Source organism: Coregonus lavaretus (assembly GCF_964263955.1).
Source record: "Coregonus lavaretus genome assembly, chromosome: 24".
NCBI classification, from domain to species: domain Eukaryota; kingdom Metazoa; phylum Chordata; class Actinopteri; order Salmoniformes; family Salmonidae; genus Coregonus; species Coregonus lavaretus.
This window is the reverse complement of record NC_140011.1, coordinates 18,172,006-18,194,462: the sequence shown is the minus strand read 5'-3', so window position 1 is coordinate 18,194,462 and position 22,457 is coordinate 18,172,006. Positions and strand designations below refer to the sequence as shown.

Genomic DNA, 22,457 nt, shown 5'->3' with positions numbered 1-22,457 from the left:
TTAGTCCACACACACACCACCAACTTTCACACCTCAGAATTTAACACAACTCAATTAGTCTGGCCAGGACTCAGTTGAGCCCTACAGCTAAACATGGTCTCTGTGTAACCTCAGGTTACACCTTCCCAGTCCGCGGCAACACGCTCTCCCCTCCAAACAAAACCAACGGTGAAATGAACAACAATGAAAACAGCAACATGAGTGGCCAGAATGAATGAAGTGATTGGTAAAAAATGTAAATAAGAGAAAGCAATCAGAACTAACACAAATATGTTCTGGCTGAATGGAGTTCAAGTGTTTTTAAGACTCTTCAGGTCTCTGCTTACAGTGTCCCATATTAGATCACATTGGTACCAACACAACCTCCCCACAACATCAGTTACCATTGCTCTGGTAAACGTGGTAGGTGATTATAGCTTTTACCTCAGGTGTCAAACAGAGAACTAGTTCCTCCTTAGTAAGGAGGGAGGAAGAGGAGGAAGAGGAAGAGTGTGTGCACTAATATCTAACTCTAAACAGACTCCTCCACAGGAAAGAACGAAAGAAAGAAAGAAAGATTCTTCAAAGTAGCCAGCCTTTGCCTTGATGACAGCTTTGCACACTCTTGGCATTCTCTCAACCAACATCATGAGGTAGTCACCCGGAATCCATTTCAATCCTTGACTTCGGCGATGTCATTTACAAAATAGCTTCCAACACTCTACTCAGCAAATTGGATGTAGTCTATCACAGTGCCATCCGTTTTGCCACCAAAGCCCCATATACTACCCACCATTGTGACCTGTACGCTCTCGTTGGCTGGCCCTCACTACATATTCGTCGCCAAACCCACTGGCTCCAGGTCATCTATAAATCACTTCTAAGCTAATCCCCGCCTTATCTTAGATCATTGGTCACCATAGCAACACCCACCCGTAGTATGCGTTCCAGCAGGTATATCGCACTGGTCATCCCCAAAGCCAACACCTCCTTTGGCCGCCATTCCTTCCAGTTCTCTGCTGCAAATGACTGGAACGAACTGCAAAAATCTCTGAAGCTGGAGACACTTATCTCCCTCACTAACTTTAAGCATCAGTTGTCAGAGCAGCTTACCGATCACTGCACCTGTACACAGCCCATCTGTAATTAGCCCACCCAACTACCTCATCCCCATATTGTTATTTACATTGTTATTTATTTTGCTCATTTGCACCCCAGTATCTCTATTTGCACATCATCTTCTGCACATCTATCACTCCAGTGTTAATACTAAATTGTAATTATTTTGCACTATGGCCTATTTATTGCCTTACCTCCTTAACTTACTACATTTGCACACACTGTATATAGATGTTCTATTGTGTTATTGACTGTACGTTTTGTTTTTGTTTATTCCATATGTAACTCTGTGTTGTTGTTGTTTTTATCGCACTGCTTTGCTTTATCTTGGCTAGGTCGCAGTTGTAAATGAGAACTTGTTCTCAACTGGCTTACCTGGTTAAATAAAGGTGAAATAAAATATTTAAAAAATTAACAGGTGTGCCTTGTTAAAAGTTAATTTGTGGAATTTCCTTCTTAATGCGTTTGAGCCAATCAGTTGTGTCGTGACAAGGTATTGGGGGTATACAGAAGATAGCCCTATTTGATAAAATACCAAGTCCATATCATGGCAAGAACAGCTCAAATAAGCAAAGAGAAACGACAGTCCATCATTACTTTAAGACATAAAGGTCAGTCAATACGGAACATTTCAATAAAGTTTCTTCAAGTGCAGTCGCAAAAACCATCAAGCGCTATGATGAAACTGGCTCTCATGAGGACCGCAACAGGAATGGAAGACCCAGAGTTAACTCTGCTGCAGAGGATAAGTACATTAGAGTTACCAGCCTCACAGAGTTCAAGTAACAGACACATCTCAACATCAACTGTTCAGAGGGGACTGTGTGAATCAGGCCTTCATGGTTGAATTGCTGCAAAGAAACCACTACTAAAGGACACCAATAAGAAGAAGAGACTTGCTTGGGCCAAGAAACATGAGCAATAGACATTAGACCGGTGGAAATCTGTCCTTTGGTCTGATGAGTCCAAATGTGAGATTTTTGTTTCCAACCGCCGTGTCTTTGTGAGATGCAGAGGAGTTGAACAGATGATCTCCTCATGTGTAGTTCCCACTGTGAAGCATGGAGGAGGAGGTGTGATGTGATGGTGTGGGGGTGCTTTGCTGGTGACACTGTCTGTGAATTCAAGGCACACTTAACCAGCATGGCTACCACTGCATTCTGCAGCGCTACGCCATCCCATCTGGTTTGCGCTTAGTGGGACTATCATTTGTTTTTCAACAGGACAATGACCCAACAAAACCTCCAGGCTGTATAAGGGCTATTTGACCAAGAAGGAGAGTGATGCATCACAATCCCCGGACCTCAAACCAATTGAGATGGTTTGGGATGAGTCGGATGGCAGAGGGAAGGAAAAGCAGCCAACAAGTGCTCAGCATATGTGGGAACTCCTTCAAGACTGTTGGAAAAGTATTCCAGGTGAAGCTGGTTGAGAGAATGCCAAGAGTGTGCAAAGCTGTCAACAAGGCAAAGGGTGGCTATTTGAAGATTCTCAAATATAAAACGTACTTTGATTTGTTTAACACTTTTTTGGTTACTACATGATTCCATATGTGTTATTTCATAGCTTTGATGTCTTCACTATTATTCTACAATGTAGAAAATAGTAAAAATAAAGAAAAACCCTTGAATGAGTAGGTGTGTCCAACCTTTTGACTGGTAGTGTATATATATATATATATATATATATATATATATATATATATATAAAACTGCATATCTGTCATTTCCTCTCCCTCGCTCTTTCATTTCCAGTCTTGTTGTTTTTTCCCTATCCCTCCATCCCTCCCTCCGTCTTCTGCTCTGTCCATCTTTATGAGGTTGTGGGTCTGGGTCTGACTGCAAGGCTCACCAGAGATATGTCAGGCAGCGCATCCAGACTCTCCTGAGTATCCCCCCCATTACTCTCCACCGTACTGTCATTCTGAGAGAGAGAGAGAGAGAGAGAGAGAGAGAGAGAGAGAGAGAGAGAGAGAGGAGAGAGAAAGAGGGGGAGGGGAGAGAAAGAGAGTGAGAGACAAGTGGATATAGAGAAGAGAGAGGAGGGGATAGAGAGACAGAGAGAGAAAGAGGGGATGGAGAGAAAGAGAGAGAGAGGTGAGGGGATAGAGAGAAGCGAGAGCGGAGAGGAGAGAGAGGAAAGACGTGGGAGAGAGCAAGCGAGAGGGAGAGTACGTGAACAGATGACAAACACAGCTTCTTGTTTATTCCAAAGCAAATGTTGATCCAAATTGCATTTCGTAGGAGTTGTTCCATCTCTCAGAGGGAGGAAAAATAACTCAATATCATTCTAAAATCTACCTTCCAATCTCTATATCACAACTTAAAATCTCTAAGCTTGGAAAGCAATACTACACGTGGGTATTCGGCACACACACACGGCACACAACCAAGAGTGCAAACACATGAATTGAAACAGAAGATATCTTCATGGTGTTGTTCACTGTCACTGAGTTCAGAGCAGCAGTGCCCTTCATTAAACTATGCCTGTATCAAAACAAAACCCTATCAATTCAGCCTAATTATACACTCACTGTCGGCACGGGGAGTACTTACCACCAATACATTTACTGCAATAGTTCCTACCTTGTACATGTGCATGGTGAGAGGAAGCTGTTTATTTATCTATGTGTGTGTGTGTGTGACAGAGAGAGAGAGAGAGAGAGAGAGAGAGAGAGAGAGAGAGAGAGAGAGAGAGAGAGAGAGAGAGAGAGAGAGAGAGAGAGAGAGAGAGAGTGGGAGAGTGTGTGTATGTGAGTGCACAAACATGATCAGCTGTAAGTGTGTCTGTGTCTGCATGTGATTGGGTTTGTGACTTTACACCTCATTTTGTGTCTAGTTGATAAATCCGATGTTTGTGATCCCCCACCTCGCTAATCTCTCCAAAAAGTAGCAGCAGCATTCAACTGTGACTCAAACATCAACAACTATAAGCTGGGCCACAGTCCAGACCACACACACGCACATGCACAAACGCACACACACACATATACACTCACACACGCACAGGTCTGTAGGTCTGGCCTCGTCCATGGTGTACTATGGTAAGCAGCTGCAGCTTATCTCAACTGTCAGCTTCTCCTCTAAGTCCAGAGTTTACTGAGTGTGTGTGTCTGTGTGTGTGCGCGTGTTTGTGTGTATGTGTGTTTGCATGTGCCTTGGTGTGTGTGTGTGTGTACGTGAATGCCTGTGTGTGTGTGTGTGTGTGTGTGTGTGTGTGTGTGTGTGCGTGTGTGAAATATCTAGCCAGTTAATAGTGTTGTACTCTGGTCTGCGCCCCAGAAGGAGACATCAATAGTGGACAGGACAGCAGCAGCTTAGTCTGACTGTCTGTAATTAGTCCTGCTGAAACAATGTGTGTGTATGTACTGCGAATAGGGAAACACATACACACACGCATGCAAGCATATACACCCGCATGCACGTGTACACTGGACGCACGCACACTCACATGCGCACATACGCAGACACGCACACACACCAACACACACAGTCATGTTTCACTAACCTTGTTGGGACACACAATTCAAAATCCTATTTTCCCTAACCCCTAACCCTAACCCCCGAACCTAACCTTAACCCTACACCTAACCCTAACTCCTAACCCCTAAACTTAACCTTTAACCCCTAAACCTAAACCTAATTCTAACCCTAACACTAATTGTAACCTTAACCCTAAACCCCCTAGAAATAGCCTTTTTCATGGTGGGGACCGGCAAAAAAGTATAGTTAAACATGTCCACACACACACACAATACACACAGGGATACACAGAAATGTTCAAAAAGACAGTCACATCAACAGAAAAAAGTTATTTACATTGTCTTTATGCAACCTGACAAGTGAATGCAGACTAAAGCACTCCAAACCATATTAACTTCAAACATAGAGGCAGAGAATCACTGCAAATGGATGCAAAAGAAGAGTATTGGCAACAACTCCTACCTCCATCATATCTATCAACCACAGCAGTCTTTCCTGGGGGGTTGAAAAGGGAGAGGGGAGTCGGTGTTAAACGTAAGAGGTTCCTAGATAAATACGTCTCTTTCAGCTCGATTGAAGGGTTTAGGCCAGGGTTTTATTTGCCCCCCACCCCCAAGTTTTCTGACCAAAAGAAAATAATGTGTGGAATTTTAATTGTTGGACATAAAAGATACACCAGGAAATCAGCGTTTTGATTTTAATTTAAGAAATCTGTTCCCAAGTATTCCCACGAGACGTGATCGTATACTAATGTAAGCAAGGTTTGAAATAATTATGTTTTAGTCTAACATTATATCTGTTTGGGCTTCTTGCGGTCAGTTTGCCCTCTACAAATGATTTGTAATTATGTTCCGGCCCCCCGAACATCCGCTCCAGAAAAAATCCAGAACCCCTTGTCCTTGCCCCATGCACTCCGAGGAACGATATGTCATCATAACAGCTCTATCCTCTACACCTCATCAAACAGGGACTCCTTTAAATAGGTCTGCTTCGAGACAAAAGTGACAGCTAAAAAAGAGGAGTGACTCAGACTCTCACAGACATACAGACAGACAGACGGATGGACAGACGGCCAGACAGACGGACACGGCAGCCTGACAGGGACAGACAGACAGCCAAAGCCAGACAGACAGTTTGGGTCCACTGCGGCCCAGCCTTCCTACCCGTGCTGAGCTGAGGGTGGTGGAGGTCATGTAGCTGGCTGACGAGGAGGCCAGGGTATCTGGGTAGGAGACCATGGAGAGGGAGTCAGGGTGGAGGGCGGCCGCACTGGCACCCCCCTGCCGGGCCTTCAAAGCCTGGATCTCGCGGCGCAGCACCATCCCATCGAAACGTTCCAGATCCTGGGGAGTCACCAGGCCACGCACCTCTGATAGCAGGGAGAACTAAAAGGAGGGGTGGGGGAGGGGAGGGAGACAGGGTTCTAGAGTTATAGGGAGCTATAACATGCATCAGGATACCATGAGGAATGAAGACTGCAACAGAACAAAACAGTTTAAAGCACTTTACCAATTGTGAATTCAATACATTTGATAAACAATTGTTTAATATGAGGTGCAGGGCTAGGGCATTGACAGAAAGACAAGTGGCTTTCTAATATACTGAGAAAAATAGATGTCTGAGCATCCACAAAAGCCTTTACATATATCATGGAAAGTCTCACAAAACGTGCCATTCAAGTGATGGATGTATAGAGAAAAGACAAGCAATCACCATAAGTATTACGAGTAAGGGAACACAGGAACGCACTACATAATGCACCTCACAACAACTCACTCACGCATGCACACACACACTAACACACACACACAAAACACACCTGAATTTGTCTTTCCCTGTTTCTTGCATACGTATGCACACACGATTCCCTCTCACACACACACACACACACACACACACACACACACACACACACACACACACACAAAATACAGACCCACACCCATCCACCCACCCACACCAACACACCACGCTGTCTCTCCACAATCACTCCTCACCTTGGCGTGTGTGTTGAGCAGTTCAAACAGGGCCATGACCAGTTGCTCCACCCCTATGTGTCCGTCCCGGTACTCCTCCACGTAGTAGCCCATGGTCTGCCTCTCTGTCTCTGTCAGCAGGTGGCGGGCCTGCTCCTCCAGCATGGCTCTGCTCTGGTTTACCAGGCTGGACAGGGTCACCTGGGAGCCTGCCATACCCTTATAGAACACCGGCTGGAAGGGGAGGTGGGGGGGGGGGGGGGTGAGGAGGAGGGTTGGAAAAGGGACAAGGTCAGGGAGAAATGTGTGTGTGTGTTTGTATGTGTGTGTGTGTGTGTGTGTGTGTGAGAAGAAGGTGGTGAGAAGTAGGGAGGTGACACAGGCGAGACCCAGAGGTGAGGGGGGAGGTATGTGTCAGGCAGGAAATGAGAAATTAGAAACAAAGGGACAGAAGAAGAACAAGAGAGAGAGAGAGAGAGAGAGAGAGAGAGAGAGAGAGAGAGAGAGAGAGAGAGAGAGAGAGAGAGAATCATGTACATGCCGTGCATTTGTCATTCCTCATCATCCATCCATCCAACCCACAGCTGGCATGGAGGGGCCAGAGTATATCAGTCTAACACTGGGCACTAAGGCTCTCATCTCTACCACAGAACCACAGCCCACGCTATGTAACTGCCCTTCTCTGTGCCACTGCCAGCTCAGCCAATCCAATCAATTCACTGAGCGATGGCACCCCGGCACTTGAGAAATAGATGAGTATTGTACTCCAAATTAATTCTCTCTCTCTCTCTCTCTCTCTCTCTCTCTCTCTCTCTCTCTCTCTCTCTTCACGAGCAGCTTTTCTTTAATTAACTCCTTAATCAAAGACACCACTTCAAAGTCACCAGCAGCAAGGCTATGTGTAAGAGAGAGAAAGAGAAAAAAAGATGGGGAGAGAGTGAGAGAGGGAAGGAGAGAGAGAGAGAGAGAGAGATAGATATGGGAGAGAGAGAGTGAGAGAGAGAGGTCTAACCTGTAGTCCATGTTAAACTTAGACTCATATCTAACCTGTAGCCAATGTTAAACTAAGACCCATTAATAATCAATCAAATACTACAATGACCAGTGTGCTGTTGGATTCTGTGGCTACATCCCAAATGGCACCATATTCCCTACGTAGTGCACTACTTTTGACCAGGGCTCATGGAGCTCTGGTCAAATCTAGTGCACTGTGTAGGAAATTGGGTGCCATTTGGGACACACACTGGGTCTTTGTCATTCTCCTCTGATAAAGTGAACTGTGCATTCTGCCAGACTCTCTGTATGCATTCTGCCAGACAAGATGACTGTTCACTTTATCAAAGGCATCAACTACAAGCACCACTGACCACATTCCAATGAATACCCAGAGAGAGGGATAGGACCAAAACAAGACGAGATGGAGACCACACAAGACAAGGGAGATATGCTCTCATCTCACTGCTTACAGGTCAAATTCACACCACAGCACTGTCTAGCACTCTGTTGTAAATCAATGTTGTAGATCAATGTAGATCAATCCACTTTGATAGTAGGATCAAAGTGTTTATATTAAAACTTCATGACACTGCTACTAGGGCCGTAACTACATATGAGGACACCGAGGTCTGGACCTCGGCAATTTTTGAAAAACTGTTTTGGGGGGAACTCAGTTGGGGTCTTAACTTCCTGTTGAGAGTTAGAATAGTAGAATACACATGGTTGCAATTTTGAAAATTAGTTGTAATTAGGTGTTATATGTCACTCACTCAATTAGCCCATGTCAGTAGATTTTTTAGATTGTTAAATTAGTCTAGCCAGCTATCTAAACTTGTAGTAATCATAGCGAATTACCGAGCGGGCATGCAGGGCACATGCCCATGGGCCCTGACCTCCAGGGGGCTCCCATTGATTTTGATATCATACTAACATGGCATCTCATGGAACAATTTGTAGAATTGCAGGAAATTAGCTTTAAAACTGCAAAGAAATCTCCCCACTCCATGTCAAAAAGTGTAGAATTGCAGGAAATTAGCACAACATTTATTTTTTTCACTTTCTATCATACTTTTTCTGCTAACAGATCCTTCTGTATGTATTAAATTATAGTTTTTAATCCCAGTGCTGAGTTAATGTGAGTTAATGTGGTGCGGCTAATTGTATAGCTAATAGGCTATATGTTTGTAGATCGACTGAGGTGAATGAAGCAACAGCAACTAATGTGATAAATGCTGGGGTAATTTTTCCTTGTTTTTGCTGTTCTCCAAATATAATTTTAGAGTTTTTTAAATGTAAAGAAATGTAGTAAATGAGCTTCAACTTTCTTAAAATGTCTTGGATGGGGGAGCCTGTTCGGACCTCAGTAAAACTCAGACCCTGCTAACGGCCCTGACTGCTACTAAAAGTACTGGATGGGGAAAGCAACATACCGGTAGTGGAGTCCAGTATCCACCGAAGTAATTTGACGTTTCACATGGCAGATCAGTCAGAACTAAGAAATGGACATAAACTAGGAAGACGAACTAACGCTAGGACGTGGGAAGGATGCATCATTAGGAAACCAGTGTGAAGTGTGTTTGGTCTATTTCCCTGCCTGTCCTAGCATCTCTGTCACAGTATGGACTGTTCCATACATGGTCTCCGACCACTACTTTGTATCCTTTTCTCTCTCGCTCTCCTCCTCTACTCACTCTGCCCCTACTCAGATGGTAATGTGCCGTCGCAACCTTCGCTCTCTCTCTCCCGCTACTCTCTCCTCTTCCATCCTATCATCTCTTCCCTCTGCTAAATCCTTCTCCCTCCGATCTCCTGATTCTGCCTCCTCAACCCTCCTCTCCTCCCTTTCTGCATCTTTTGACTCTCTATGTCCCCTATCCTCCCGGCCAGCTCGGTCCTCCCCTCCTACACCGTGGCTTGACGACTCATTGTGAGCTCACAGAACAGGGCTCCGGGCAGCCGAGCGGAAATGGAGGAAACCTAGACTCCCTCCTCTCTACATTTTCTTCCTCTGTTTCTGCTGCAAAAGCCACTTTCTACCACTCTAAATGTCAAGCCTATGCCTCTAACCCTAGGAAGCTCTTTGCCACCTTCTCCTCCCTGCTGAATTCTCCTCCTGCTCCCCCTCCCTCCTCCCTCTCTGTGGATGACTTCGTCAACCATTTTGAAAAGAAGGTTGACGACATCTGATCCTCATTTATTAAGTCAAATGACACCGCTGGTCCTGCTCACATTGCCCTACCCTATGCTTTGACTTCTTTCTCCCCTCTCTCTCCAGATGAAATCTTGCGACTGTTTTCTCTAGCGGGAGGTAAGCTTGGCTTCTTATATGGTGTCGAGTAAAGCTTAAACCATGTATTTAGATTGTAGGTAGGTATTGTAGTTAGGTACTGTAGGTAGTTTATCTAGGTAGTTATTGTAGGTTATTGTAGGTAATTATTGTAGGTAAGTATTGTATTCGGCTGAGCCAGGTGAAGCACGAGACTAGCTAACCCACTACCTGGACCAATAAAGCTAGCTAGCTAGCGGGTAGCTACTGGTAACTATTAGCAACTGTGGATAGTTGTTTCCAATGTTATTTCACGCTTAAGAGTACCTGTAATTATGCCAGCTAGCTACCTACCATTCAGCTGTTTTTCTAACCTCATTATCTGAAGCGTTAACATTAGGTAGTTATTAGCTACTGTACTTGAAATGTAGCTAGCTTGTTGCTACCTGGATAGCTAACTAAACAATAGCTGGAACGACCTAGCTGTAATATTTGGAGACGCTTTCTCTCCGTTGGGACAGACGTGAACTGGCTGAATCGATTAAGTGGCTAGCTTTGCACTTAACTGGCTAACAGTAGCTACTAAGGGTAAGTTATAACCTACATATATTTTTGTTTTGTTTTTACATACTGGTAACACGTTAGCTAGCTTAATAAACTAAGTTAGAGTCTATTCCTAGAAAACATTGAACCGCTGTAGTTTACAACAATTATAATTTCTAAAGTGGAAGTTGGGAGAGTTATATTTGAGTGTTTCAGTGAAACGTAAGTGAGGGAGGCCCCGATGTTTAGTTAATTTCATTCCGATCTCCTTTGCATTATTGTAGCCTTTTTTCTGTTGCCTGTCAACTATGTGTCTGTCTATCCCTGTTCTCTCCTCTCTGCACAGGCCATACAAACGCTTCACACCGCGTGGCTGCTGCCACTCTAATCTGGTGGTCCCTGCGCGCATGACCCACATGGAGTTCCAGGTGTCCGGCAGCCTCTGGAACTGCAGTTCTGCGGCCAACAAGGCAGAGTTAATCTCAGCCTATGCTACCCTCCAGTCCCTCGACTTCATGGCACTGACGGAAACATGGATTACCACAGAAAACACTGCTACTCCTACTGCTCTTTCCTCGTCTGACCATGTGTTCTCGCATACCCCGAGAGCATCTGGTCAGCGCGGCGGTGGCACAGGAATCCTCATCTCTCCCAAGTGGACATTCTCTCTTTTTCCCCTGACCCATCTGTCTATCTCCTCATTTGAATTCCATGCTGTCACAGTCACTAGCCCATTCAAGCTTAACATCCTTGTCATTTATCGCCCTCCAGGTTCCCTTGGAGAGTTCATCTCTTCCCTCTGCTAAATCCTTCTCCCTCCAATCTCCTGATTCTGCCTCCTCAACCCTCCTCTCCTCCCCTTCTGCATCTTTTGACTCTCTATGTCCCCTATCCTCCCGGCCGGCTCGGTCCTCCCCTCCTGCTCCGTGGCTTGACGACTCATTGCGAGCTCACAGAAGAGGGCTCCGGCCAGCCGAGCGGAAATGGAGGAAAACTAGACTCCCTGCGGACCTGTCATCTTTTCACTCCCTCCTCTCTACATTCTCTTCCTCTGTTTCTGCTGCTAAAGCCACTTTCTACCACTCTAAATTTCAAGCCTCTGCCTCTAACCCTAGGAAGCTCTTCGCCACCTTCTCCTCCCTGCTGAATCGCCCTCCACCTCCAAGTCACTTGGCTCTGTCATATCCTCACATGGTCTCTCCTATCATTGCTACGCAGACGACACACAATTAATGTTCTCCTTTTCCCCTTCTGATAACCAGGTGGCGAATCGCATCTCTGCATGTCTGGCAGACATATCAGAGTGGATGTCGGATCACCACCTCAAGCTGAACCTCGGCAAGACAGAGCTGCTCTTTCTCCCGGGGAAGGACTGCCCGCTCCATGATCTCGCCATCATGGTTGACAACTCCATTGTGTCCTCCTCCCAGAGTGCAAAGAACCTTGGCGTGACCCTGGACAACACCCTGTCGTTCTCCGCTAACATCAAAGCGGTGACCCTATCCTGCAGGTTCATGCTCCACAACATTCGCAGAGTACGACCCTACCTTACACAGAAAGCGGCACAGGTCCTAATCCAGGCACTTGTCATCTCCAGTCTGGATTACTGCAACTCGCTGTTGGCTGGGCTCCCTGCCTGTCACGCCCTGACTCAGGGGACGCTTATATGTTGAGTCAGGGTGTGTATATTCCTTGTTGTGCTTTTTCTATGTAGCTTGTCTAGTATGTCTAGATCTATGTTGCCCGGTGTGGTTCATTTACATTTTAGTCATTTAGCAGACGCTCTTATCCAGAGCGACTTACAGTTAGTGAATACATTTTTTATTTTTATATTTTATACTGGCCCCCCGTGATTGGTTCCCAATCAGAGGCAGCTGTCGCTCGTTGTCTCTGATTGGGGACCTTACTTAGGCAGCCTATTGGCACTAGTGGGTTGTGGGATCTTGTTCCAGTTAAGGTATGTTGTGTTGTGCTGCCTTGGACTTCACGTTTCGTTTTGTTTGTTGTTTTGTCGTTGTGTTTAATATTTAATAAACATGTATGCATATCACGCTGCGCCTTGGTCCGTCCCGTTCATGAACGAACGTGACACTGCCTGTGCCATTAAACCCCTACAACTTATCCAGAACGCTGCAGCCTGTCTGGTGTTCAACCTTCCCAAGTTCTCTCATGTCACCCCGCTCCTCCGCACACTCCACTAGCTTCCAGTTGAAGCTCACATCTACTACAAAACCATGGTGCTTGCCTACGGAGCTGTGAGGGGAACGGCACCTCCTTACCTTCAGGCTCTGATCAGACCCTACACCCAAACGAGGGCACTACGTTCATCCACCTCTGGCCTGCTAGCCCCCCTACCTCTATGGAAGCACAGTTCCCGCTCAGCCCAGTCAAAGCTATTCGCTGCTCTGGCACCCCAATGGTGGAACAAGCTCCCCCACAACGCCAGGACAGCGGAGTCACTGACCACCTTCTGGAGACACTTGAAACCCTACCTCTTTAAGGAATACCTGGAATAGTATAACAGTAATCCTTCTACCCCCCCTCACCATAAAAAAATATAATAAAAACAATTAAAAAATGTGGGTGGTTGTCCCACTGGCTACCATCAGTTGAATGCACCAATTTGTAAGTCGCTCTGGATAAGAGCGTCTGCTAAATGACTTAAATGTAAATGTAAATATAATGCTGCCTGCCACCACCCAGCACAGTCCCTAGTGATAATGACAACTCTCTCTGTTTCCTCACGCTTAGTGTTTTTGGAAAAATCAGAACATTATCTTTCACATGGGGAAGAAAACATCCAAGGCTGCAGCTCAGGGATTTGTAACGACAGAGGAAGAGGAGGAGGAAGAAGAGAGAAGTGTTTTCACCGGGGGAAGAAAGATGGCCATGCAAAGGGAGGAAAAATCGATTTCACATGATGTGGGACAGATTAGTTGTGACCTTGGAAGGCATACATCCAGGTATTAAACCCTAACCCTACAGAGAGTGGGACCTAGCAGACACGTATGTAATGGAATGGTATCAGGCCCAGGGACACATTCTCTAGTCTAGCACCCTTAAACCACGTTATACATTTCCACTTCTTCCAATTTCACCACATCGATACGAAGCCCAAACAGCTGGAAAATGAAACGTTATTGTGGCTGAGCGTCTAAAGCTGAAGCTAGGCAGCTATCACATTCACAACACTAAGCATTTTAGATGGTAGGAAGCCATTAGTGTATTGATTGACATCCATCTTTACAACAGGGGAATGCCTAATGATTCAATCACTTCACCAGACCACAACACTCCTTAATCCAAACCGATAGAGAAATTAAATAACTATTGTTTCATAGCAATAACCATTAAGCTAGTGTACTGGACTGGAGCATCTCGGACCCCCTGCTAAGCCATGCAGAATCAAACTCTCTCTGTGTCCCAAATGGCACCCAATTCCCTATGTAGTGCACTACGTTTAACCAGGTCAAAGTAGTGATTTGGGGCATATTCCCAGTCTCACTCTTCATCCTCCTACACATATCATTGATCACCATAGAAGTGAAATCGACCTCCGACCTAGCAATTAAAGGTGCACTATGCAGAAATCGCACCGCCATTTTCCTGGTTGCTAAAATTCTAATAGTTCGCCTAATTTCAGTTTATGTGACAAAACAAGCAAGTATAGAGCAGAGAATCATTGTACCATCTAAACCGCTGTCAAATATATTTTCCATAATATTGTATTTTCAGCTGTTTGAAAATTAAGAACGGGAAGCAAAGAAATAGTGCACATAGAACAGCTCTACCGTTTCGTAGACTTGCTTTCAATGAGAATGACAGATCTATAACTCACATTTCTACATACTGCATCTTTAAGCGTTAGATTCAACTTCATCAGAAGGATGAGCTCTTACCTAGCTATACAGAGTGGCAACTTATCTGTGTGACTGTCCATGTAGGAGCAGTGAGCCCCTGGAGCCACACAATGGTTACATCCTGGTACTAAACACACAAAGCCTATGGGTCAAACACACAAAGCTATGGGTCAAGGTGTGTGTGTGTGTGTGTGTGGGGGGGGGGGGGGGTCTGGAGTGTGTGTTTGTGTGTGTGTGTGTGTGTGCGTGCATATGTGTGTGCGAGTGTGTGTTCCACTGTTCCATTGTCAGATGTAAACGGAACAATCCAGCATGCTATCTTCTCCACTGATTGTGTGAGTTTCTCCAATCGATGGCTGAAATGGAGAGAATTGCGTTTAAAAGCGTATCCACCTCAACAACCTCATTGTGAGACCAGTCTTCTTTGTTATACTTTAGACAAGGTTTCTTTGGGGTAAAAGCTATTAGCCAATAATAGCTGTGTCAAAATCAATTAGAGCATAGCCACTGATTGGGCTATCCCATCCATTCACCATGAAATGAAAGGGGTCGTATGCTTGATCCTTTGCTATGAGACTTATGTTGTGCTGAATCCGTGCTCGGTTTGCCGTGCAACCTATTCTTAATTAATTAGCTTATCGGTCCATTCTGGCCTCAGGCTCTAATTAAAAAGAGAGGGATGGAGGAAGGGAGGGAAAGAGGGATGTGGAGGAACGAACAATAGTCCCTCTATGACCACTGTGATGGACAAATCAAGATGGAGGACAGAGAATGGTGTACAAGTTCTCGGCTTGTTAAAATGTCATCATCTGGCTGTATCTTCACAGCTGAAATGAGTTCAGAGCTGAGAGCTGTTGACACTGTACGAGGTTGGGGCGGATGGATACAGAGTGTTCCTCCCTGTTCATATTGAACAGCTCTGAAGCTATTACACAGTGTATTAACAGCCTTCCCAGCCCACAGCTCTCAGACTGCAATTCCATTCTGCCTGCTTGCATGTATTATAGCCAGCTCTGGGCTTGGTAGCAGCTAGCTAGGGAACACTTTGAAAATGTTTGAAACTCCCTCCCTTCTTCAGTAGAATTGCTCTCCTTATCTACTCTCTCCCTTCCTCTGTCCTCCTCATCTCTCTCTCTCTCTCTCTCTCTCTCTCTCTCTCTCTCTCTCTCTCTCTCTCTCTCTCTCTCTCTCTCTCTCTCTCTCTCTCTCTCTCTCTCTCTCTCTCTCCTCTCTCTCTCTCTCTCTCTCTCTCTCTCTCTACTCTCTCTCTCTCTCTCTCTTCTCTCTCTCTCTCTCTCTCTCTCTCTCTCTCTCTCTCTCTCTCTCCTCCCTGTGTTTTTGTTTACCTCAAAATGCTTGTAAGACTGTCAGCTGCAGATTGCCAATTACTTGAAAGCAATGTGTTTAAGTTAGATTGAAGGAGCTCAGAGATGTCTGGAGGGGTGAGTAGAGCTGGAGGGTTTCTCTCTGCAGCAACAATTACAATCACTACAGTAAACAGTCATGGGTGTCAGGAGATACCTCACCTGTAAGCACGCATGCACACACACACACACACACACAAGTGCACAAACACACACATAGGGCCAGAGGATACAATGGGGATTAACCCTGACCTGCCTGGGTGTATTTGATTGACTTGACAGGCTGTCCATAGCAAAACAACATTGACATTGGGTCTGATATCTATTCTGCGTCTGACAGTGACAGATAATGGCTTCAGGTCATAACCGCTGAATGAACCTTGGATGTCCAAAAACATCCCAACATAGTTCGTTTTTATTTGTTAATGAAACCAATGTCCTGCCTGTCTTTTTTGGCGGTCAGTTCAACCCCAGTCACAACCATAATAATTTGTATTTCTATGATCACAACCTTATGGCTGATGACGACATCACCATGCTTTGACTAACACTAGTCAATTCTCTGCATTTGCCTAAACTCATGATGTACTGTATATGTGTTAAAATACTGGCCTGAGGCTCTGCACTGGCAGACATGACACAATAACTTTATGGGGGTGAGAGGGCTCAGGGAAAGCCTGCTGGCTATTCACTAGTGCAGGGTTTGTCAACTAGGTTTGGCCTCGGGGCAAATTTTTTATGAGCTAATAGTCGGCGGGCAAGAACAATATTAGCACAATTAATTGGCTTCCACTACAAATTGAACAACATTTTTAACACATCTGATTAGGACATAATACATTCAGTGACAATAACAATAATTTCGATCTGATTACGCTCATAAAATCATGTCTCTATTAAATTATTATTTTTGTCTATTTCTCTGTGCGTTGATTGGTGGGGGAAAACAGATCTACGTAGCCTACTCTAGGCTACACTACTTTTTTTACATCAACATTCGTTCAGAACAATTAGCTTGATAGCAAGAGAAAATGTTGCTCTCAAAAAGTATCAAAAGAAAGGTGGATAATGACAATTGAAGTTCCAGGGAAGAATAGACAGATAGATATGTGTTCATCTTACCATCTTTTCCCAATGCCAAGCCACTGTGTCTTATTTGCAATGAAAATGTCGCTGTTTGCAAAGAATTCAATCTCAGACGTCATTATGAATCTAAGCATGAAACTTTCAAAGTGGCCTTCCCGCCCCAAACAGAGGACCGACGTAGAAACATTGAACCGTTAACTGCTACACACATTCATACACATTACACATATGCACACACATTCACTTCTACACCCATCATTTGCTGCTGCTGCTCTGTTCTTTATTTTACTATTATCTATCCTGATGCCTAGTCACTTTACCCTGCCTTCATGTGCATATCTACCTCAAATACCTTGTGCCTCTACACATTGATCTGGTACTTGTACTCCCTTTACATAGCTCCATTCTTGTGTATGTTATTTTATTCCTCTTGTGTTACTAACTGCATTGTTGGGAAGGGCTCGTAAGCAAGCATTTCACAGTAATGTCTAGGACCAGAGCTATGTAAAGTTCCGCTCCCTCTCCTCAGGTCATGTTCTCTAACCCTGGCCTCTTGCCCTGCAGATGCCCTCACACTCAATAACACTGGGGCCGACCGCGTGACATGGCTGCAATGCCAGCGTCCCTTTCTCCCTACAGGCTGACATGATGCCACGCTGTCACAGATGTGGACACAGATGGAGAGAGAGCAAATATGATCATACAAACAACATCTGGCAAATATGTTTAGGCAACCAATAACATTTTATTTTATTTGAAATATGATAATGTGCACACACACAGCCTCCAGGACACAGAGATGCACATAGATACACAAGCACGCGCACACACACACACACACACACACACACACACACACACACACACACACACACACACACACACACACACGCAAGGGAAGTAAGTACTGCTTTCTCACACACACACGCACACACACACATACACTGGCAGGCCAGCAACATAGACAGATCTCTGTGTGGAGGTTGGCCTTACCTTTCCTGATGCAGAGGCTCCTTGGTCCATGGACAAGCTGCAGGACACACAGATAAATGGAACACATTATTACACTGTCCTCATGACTCATGACAGTTCACTCCAGACACACAGATATCACTGCCAGCATTTTCTAATTTCCTGTCCACTCTGAGAATATGTGGACACACACAAACGCACGCACACAAACACACGCATGCACATAAACACACAAACACACACACACACACACACACTCTTCTTTAACTAACCTTGTGAGGACACACAATTCTTGTCCCATTCTAAATCCTATTTTCCCTAACCCCTAATCCTAAACCTAAACCTAACCCTAACCCTAACTCTAACCCTAACCCTAACCCTAACCTTAACCCCAAAACCTAAACTAACCTTAACCCTAAACCTAACCCTAGCTCCTAACCTGTACCCTAAAACTAACCCTAGCTCCTAACCCGTACCCTAAACCGAATTCTAACCCTAACACTAATTATAACCTTAACCCTAAACCCCATAGAAATAGCATTTGAGCTTGTATGGACTAACAAAATGTCCCCAGTTGGTCAAATGTTTATTTGTTTACTATTCTTGTGGGGACTTCTGGTTCCCACACATATAGTTAAACACGTCCAGCTGACCGTGACACTGTAACACCCCCTGCAAGCTCACGTTAGGCAGAGAGCCAGACATTAGTGATGAAATGCCCTGGTATAAAAACAGCTACCTTGCAGGTTTCTTTCTCTCTCTGGTGTGTGACCAGCGCTCCAAAGCTCTCTTAATCAGGAGAGCTGCATTACAGCAAATGACATTGAGGTGGAGCAGAGCACCACACACACACACACACACACACACACACACACACACACACACACACACACACACACACACACACACACACACACACACACACACATACACACACATACACATACACACACACACACACACACACACAGACACACAGACAAAGACAAAAGGTATGCTTAGACACCAAGCTGTTCAGAGGTTGTGCTTCATTTGCTTGGGGTTAGTTGGGAACTGACATTTTCATATGATTGATGGGTTAAGTGGTAACATTTATATTCCCTTTTTTTCTTTCTCTATTTCTTGTGGACATTGTTCATGTCTGAGTGAAGTTTCTATTTTGGGCTTTTTTAATGTATCTCACTTAACATTTCCCCGGAGTGACACTAAATAACCTGGCACGCATGGAAAATCATTTTAAATGGAATTTTATGGAAATCTTTCAACTGAATTTACGACACATATGTGCCTCATGAAATGCACACAGAATAGATCTACAGTACAGGCAGAATAGATAAACAGGTACTTGTATCTTTCATCACAATGCGTAGAAGTCCAACATCTTTGTCTTTGTGAAAGTGATTCTAGTTTATTGTAGCAATCTAAGCAGCCTATAACATAATTCGTTTTTAGACCATGAGAAAATAAACCGACTCAAAGCATGGTCGTTGGGGCCAGTAAAGACGGAAAAATTGTGCGATGCCCTCTTGAAATGGCACATTAAATCCAGCGCTTGTGCCACCCGGAGATTCCAATTTAATTAGCGAATCTTACTTTTAAATACACCGTCACCCCCTCCACCCATCTCCCTCCACCACTCTCTCTCGCTACTGTAGCTTCCCTTCAACAATCAAGTACCCCCTTCGCAATCCCCTCGTCTGTATCAAACATACCCAAACCTCCATCTCACCCTTCCCTTTCCGTCACCCTACTCAATCGCCTTGACTATACCCACCATAGTCTCCCTATCCCTCCCCTCCCCCCTCTCTCTTACCTGTACAGTCATACAGAGACCCTCTCCCCATACCTCTCCCCACCCCCCTCCTTCCCCATCTCTCTTACCCGGCCACGCTGCCACTGGCGGAGCTCTCTGCTATCTGGGAGCTAGTGATCCACTTGGTCTCCCCCACCACCGTCCTGGCGTGCGGCAGGCGCCCCACATCCTTCACCGTCATCATCAGGTGGCGCGACGACTTGAGCACGCGCACCGCCTCGTCGTGGGGGATGCCCACGAAGCTGCGCCCGTTCACCTCCAGGATCTGGTCACCCACCTGGGGGGTGGGGAGGGCATAGAGAGGAAGGGCTGGTGGGCGGACTGGCATGGGCAGACACTGGGTTACAGTACACAGGTCAGAGGTGACACAGTGGGGTTAGAGCGGTAGAGTCCAGGTAGAGTACAGACGAGAGTGGTAGATAAACAGAGTGGGAGTTAGATTGGTAGATTGATCAGTGCTGAACTTCACAGGGAGGTATAGTGCCTTCAGAAAGTATTCACACAACTTTACTTTTTCCACATTTTGTTGTGTTACAGCCTGAATTTAAAATTGATTTTATTGAGATTTTGTGTCACTGGCCTACACACAATACCCCATAATGTCAAAGTGTAATTATGTTTTTAGACATTTTTACGAATTAATTAAAAATGAAAAGCTGAAATGTCTTGAGTTAATAAGAATTCAGCTCCTTTGTTATGGCAAGCCTAAATAAGATCAGGAGTAGACATTTGCTTAACAAGTCACCCAATAAGTTGCATGGACTCACTCTGTGTGCAATAATAGTGTTTGGAGGCGAAATAAACGCACACCTGTTTAGGCGAGGTGCTGGCTAGCGGAGTAGACAGACAAGCTGTTTACCCTGATGAAGACAGCTTGTCTGTTGAAACGTTGGTTATTAAATTGCTGCATCTGAGCTCCTTTTCTTTTTCAATAATAGTGTTTAACAATCTTTTTTAATGACTGCCTCATCTCTGTACCCCACATATGCAATTATCTGTAAGGTTCCTCAGTCAAGCAGTGAATTTCAAACCAAAAAGACCAGAGAGGTTTTCCAATGCCTCGCAAAGAATTGGTAGATGGGTAAAAAAATAAAAGCAGACACTGAGTATCCCTTTGAGCATTGTGAAGTTGTTAATTACACTTTGGATGGTGTATAAATACACCCAGTCACTACAAAGATACAGGCGTCCTTCCTAACTCAGTTGCTGGAGAGTGAGGAAATGTCAGGCGGTCAGTGTGATGTGGTAGGACGAAGTCAGGCGCAGGACACAGAGCTAATCGAAAACGTACTTTACTCGTAGGTAACGTAAAATACATAACCTCCACGCAGTGAGGAACAAACCCGCTCACCAGACGACAACCAAACATGAACAAACACGCACACAACACAGTGGGAGCCAGAGGGTTAAATAGGAAAACAAATCATAGACATAATGGGAACCAGGTGTGTACAATGAAGACAAAACAAGTAGAACACAGAAACATAGATCGGTGGCAGCTAGTACTCCGGTGACAACGAACGCCGAAGCCTGCCCGAGCAAGGAGGAGGAGCAGCCTCGGCTGAATCTGTGACAGGAAACCACTCAGGGATATCACTATGAGGCCAATGGTGACTTTAAAACAGTTACAGAGTTTAATGACTGTTCTCATCCTCCTAGATCTATCCGCTGCCTTTGACACTATTAACCATCAGATCCTCCTCTCCACATTCTCAGGTCTGGGCGTCTCAGGCTATGCACACTTTTGGATTGCATCCTACCTGGCAGGCCGCTCCTACCAGGTGATGTGGAGAGGATCTGTGTCTGCACCATGTACTCTCACTACTGGTGTCCTTCAGGGCTCGGTTCTAGGCCCTCTCCTCTTCTCTCTATACACCAAGTCACTCGGCTCCATCATATCCTCACATGGTCTCTCCTATCATTGCTATGCGGATGACACTCAACTACTTTTCTCCTTCCCACCCTTCTGACACCCAGGTGGCTACACGCATCTCTGCGTGCCTGGCAGATATCTCAACTTGTGTGTCGGCCCACCACCTCAAGCTCAACCTCGACAAGACGGAACTGCTCTTCCTCCTGGGGAAGGCCTGCCTGCTCAAAGACCTCTCCATCACGGTTGACAACTCCATAGTGTCGCCCTCCCAGAGTGCAAAGAACCTTGGCGTGACCCTGGACAACACCCTGTCGTTCTCTGCAAACATCAAAGCAGTGACTCACTCCTGCAGATTCATGCTCTACAACATCCGTAGAGTACGACCCTACCTCACACAGGAAGCGGCGCAGGTCCTAATCCAGGCACTTGTCCTCTCCCATCTGGACTACTGCAACTCGCTGTTGGCTGGGCTCCCTGCTTGTGCCATCAAACCCCTGAATGCACCAGCCCGCCTGGTTTTCAACCTTCCCAAGATCTCTCATGTCACCCCGCTCCTCCGCACACTCAACTGGCTTCCAGTTGATGCTTGCATCCACTACAAGACCATGGTGCTTACCTACGGAACAGCAAGAGGAACTGCCCCTCCCTACTTTAGGCTATGCTCAAACCCTACACCCCAACCCGAGCACTCCGTTCTGCCACCTCAGGTCTCTTGGCCCTACGGAAGGGCAGCTCCCGCTCAGCCCAGTACGAGTTATTCTCTGTCCTGGCACCCCAATGGTGGAATCAGCTTCCCCCTGAAGCTAGGACAGCAGAGTCCCTGCCCATCTTCCGAAAAATGTACTTTCTATGCCTGTGATATGTGGTTGTCCGACCTAGCTATCTTAAGATGAATGCACTAACTGTAAGTCGCTCTGGATAAGAGCGTCTGCTAAATGACTAAAATGTAAAATGTAAAATGATAGGAGAAAACTGAGGATGGATCAACTATATTGTATTTACTCCACAATACTAACCTATATGACAGCTTGGAAAAAAGGAAGCCTGTACAGAATGAAAATATCCCAAAACATGCATCCTGTTTGCAATAACTTTCTGAAGGCACTGTAGATCCCATGTAGGGATGTG

The 22,457-nt window shown here is 45.3% G+C and overlaps 1 protein-coding gene across 1 annotated transcript in view; it reads right to left on the bottom strand.

The window, feature by feature from the left end:
- Positions 1-22,457, bottom strand: part of LOC311099286 (whirlin-like) — a 138,072-nt gene that overhangs the window by 6,791 nt on the left and 108,824 nt on the right. Inside the window, exons 4-8 of the mRNA XM_084139997.1 lie at positions 19,525-19,733; positions 17,665-17,701; positions 6,578-6,790; positions 5,744-5,965; positions 2,950-3,021 (exon numbers count right to left, since the gene is read on the bottom strand). Coding sequence (XP_083996123.1) covers positions 2,950-3,021; positions 5,744-5,965; positions 6,578-6,790; positions 17,665-17,701; positions 19,525-19,733 — 753 coding nt within the window. The remainder of the gene's footprint in view (positions 1-2,949; positions 3,022-5,743; positions 5,966-6,577; positions 6,791-17,664; positions 17,702-19,524; positions 19,734-22,457) is intronic.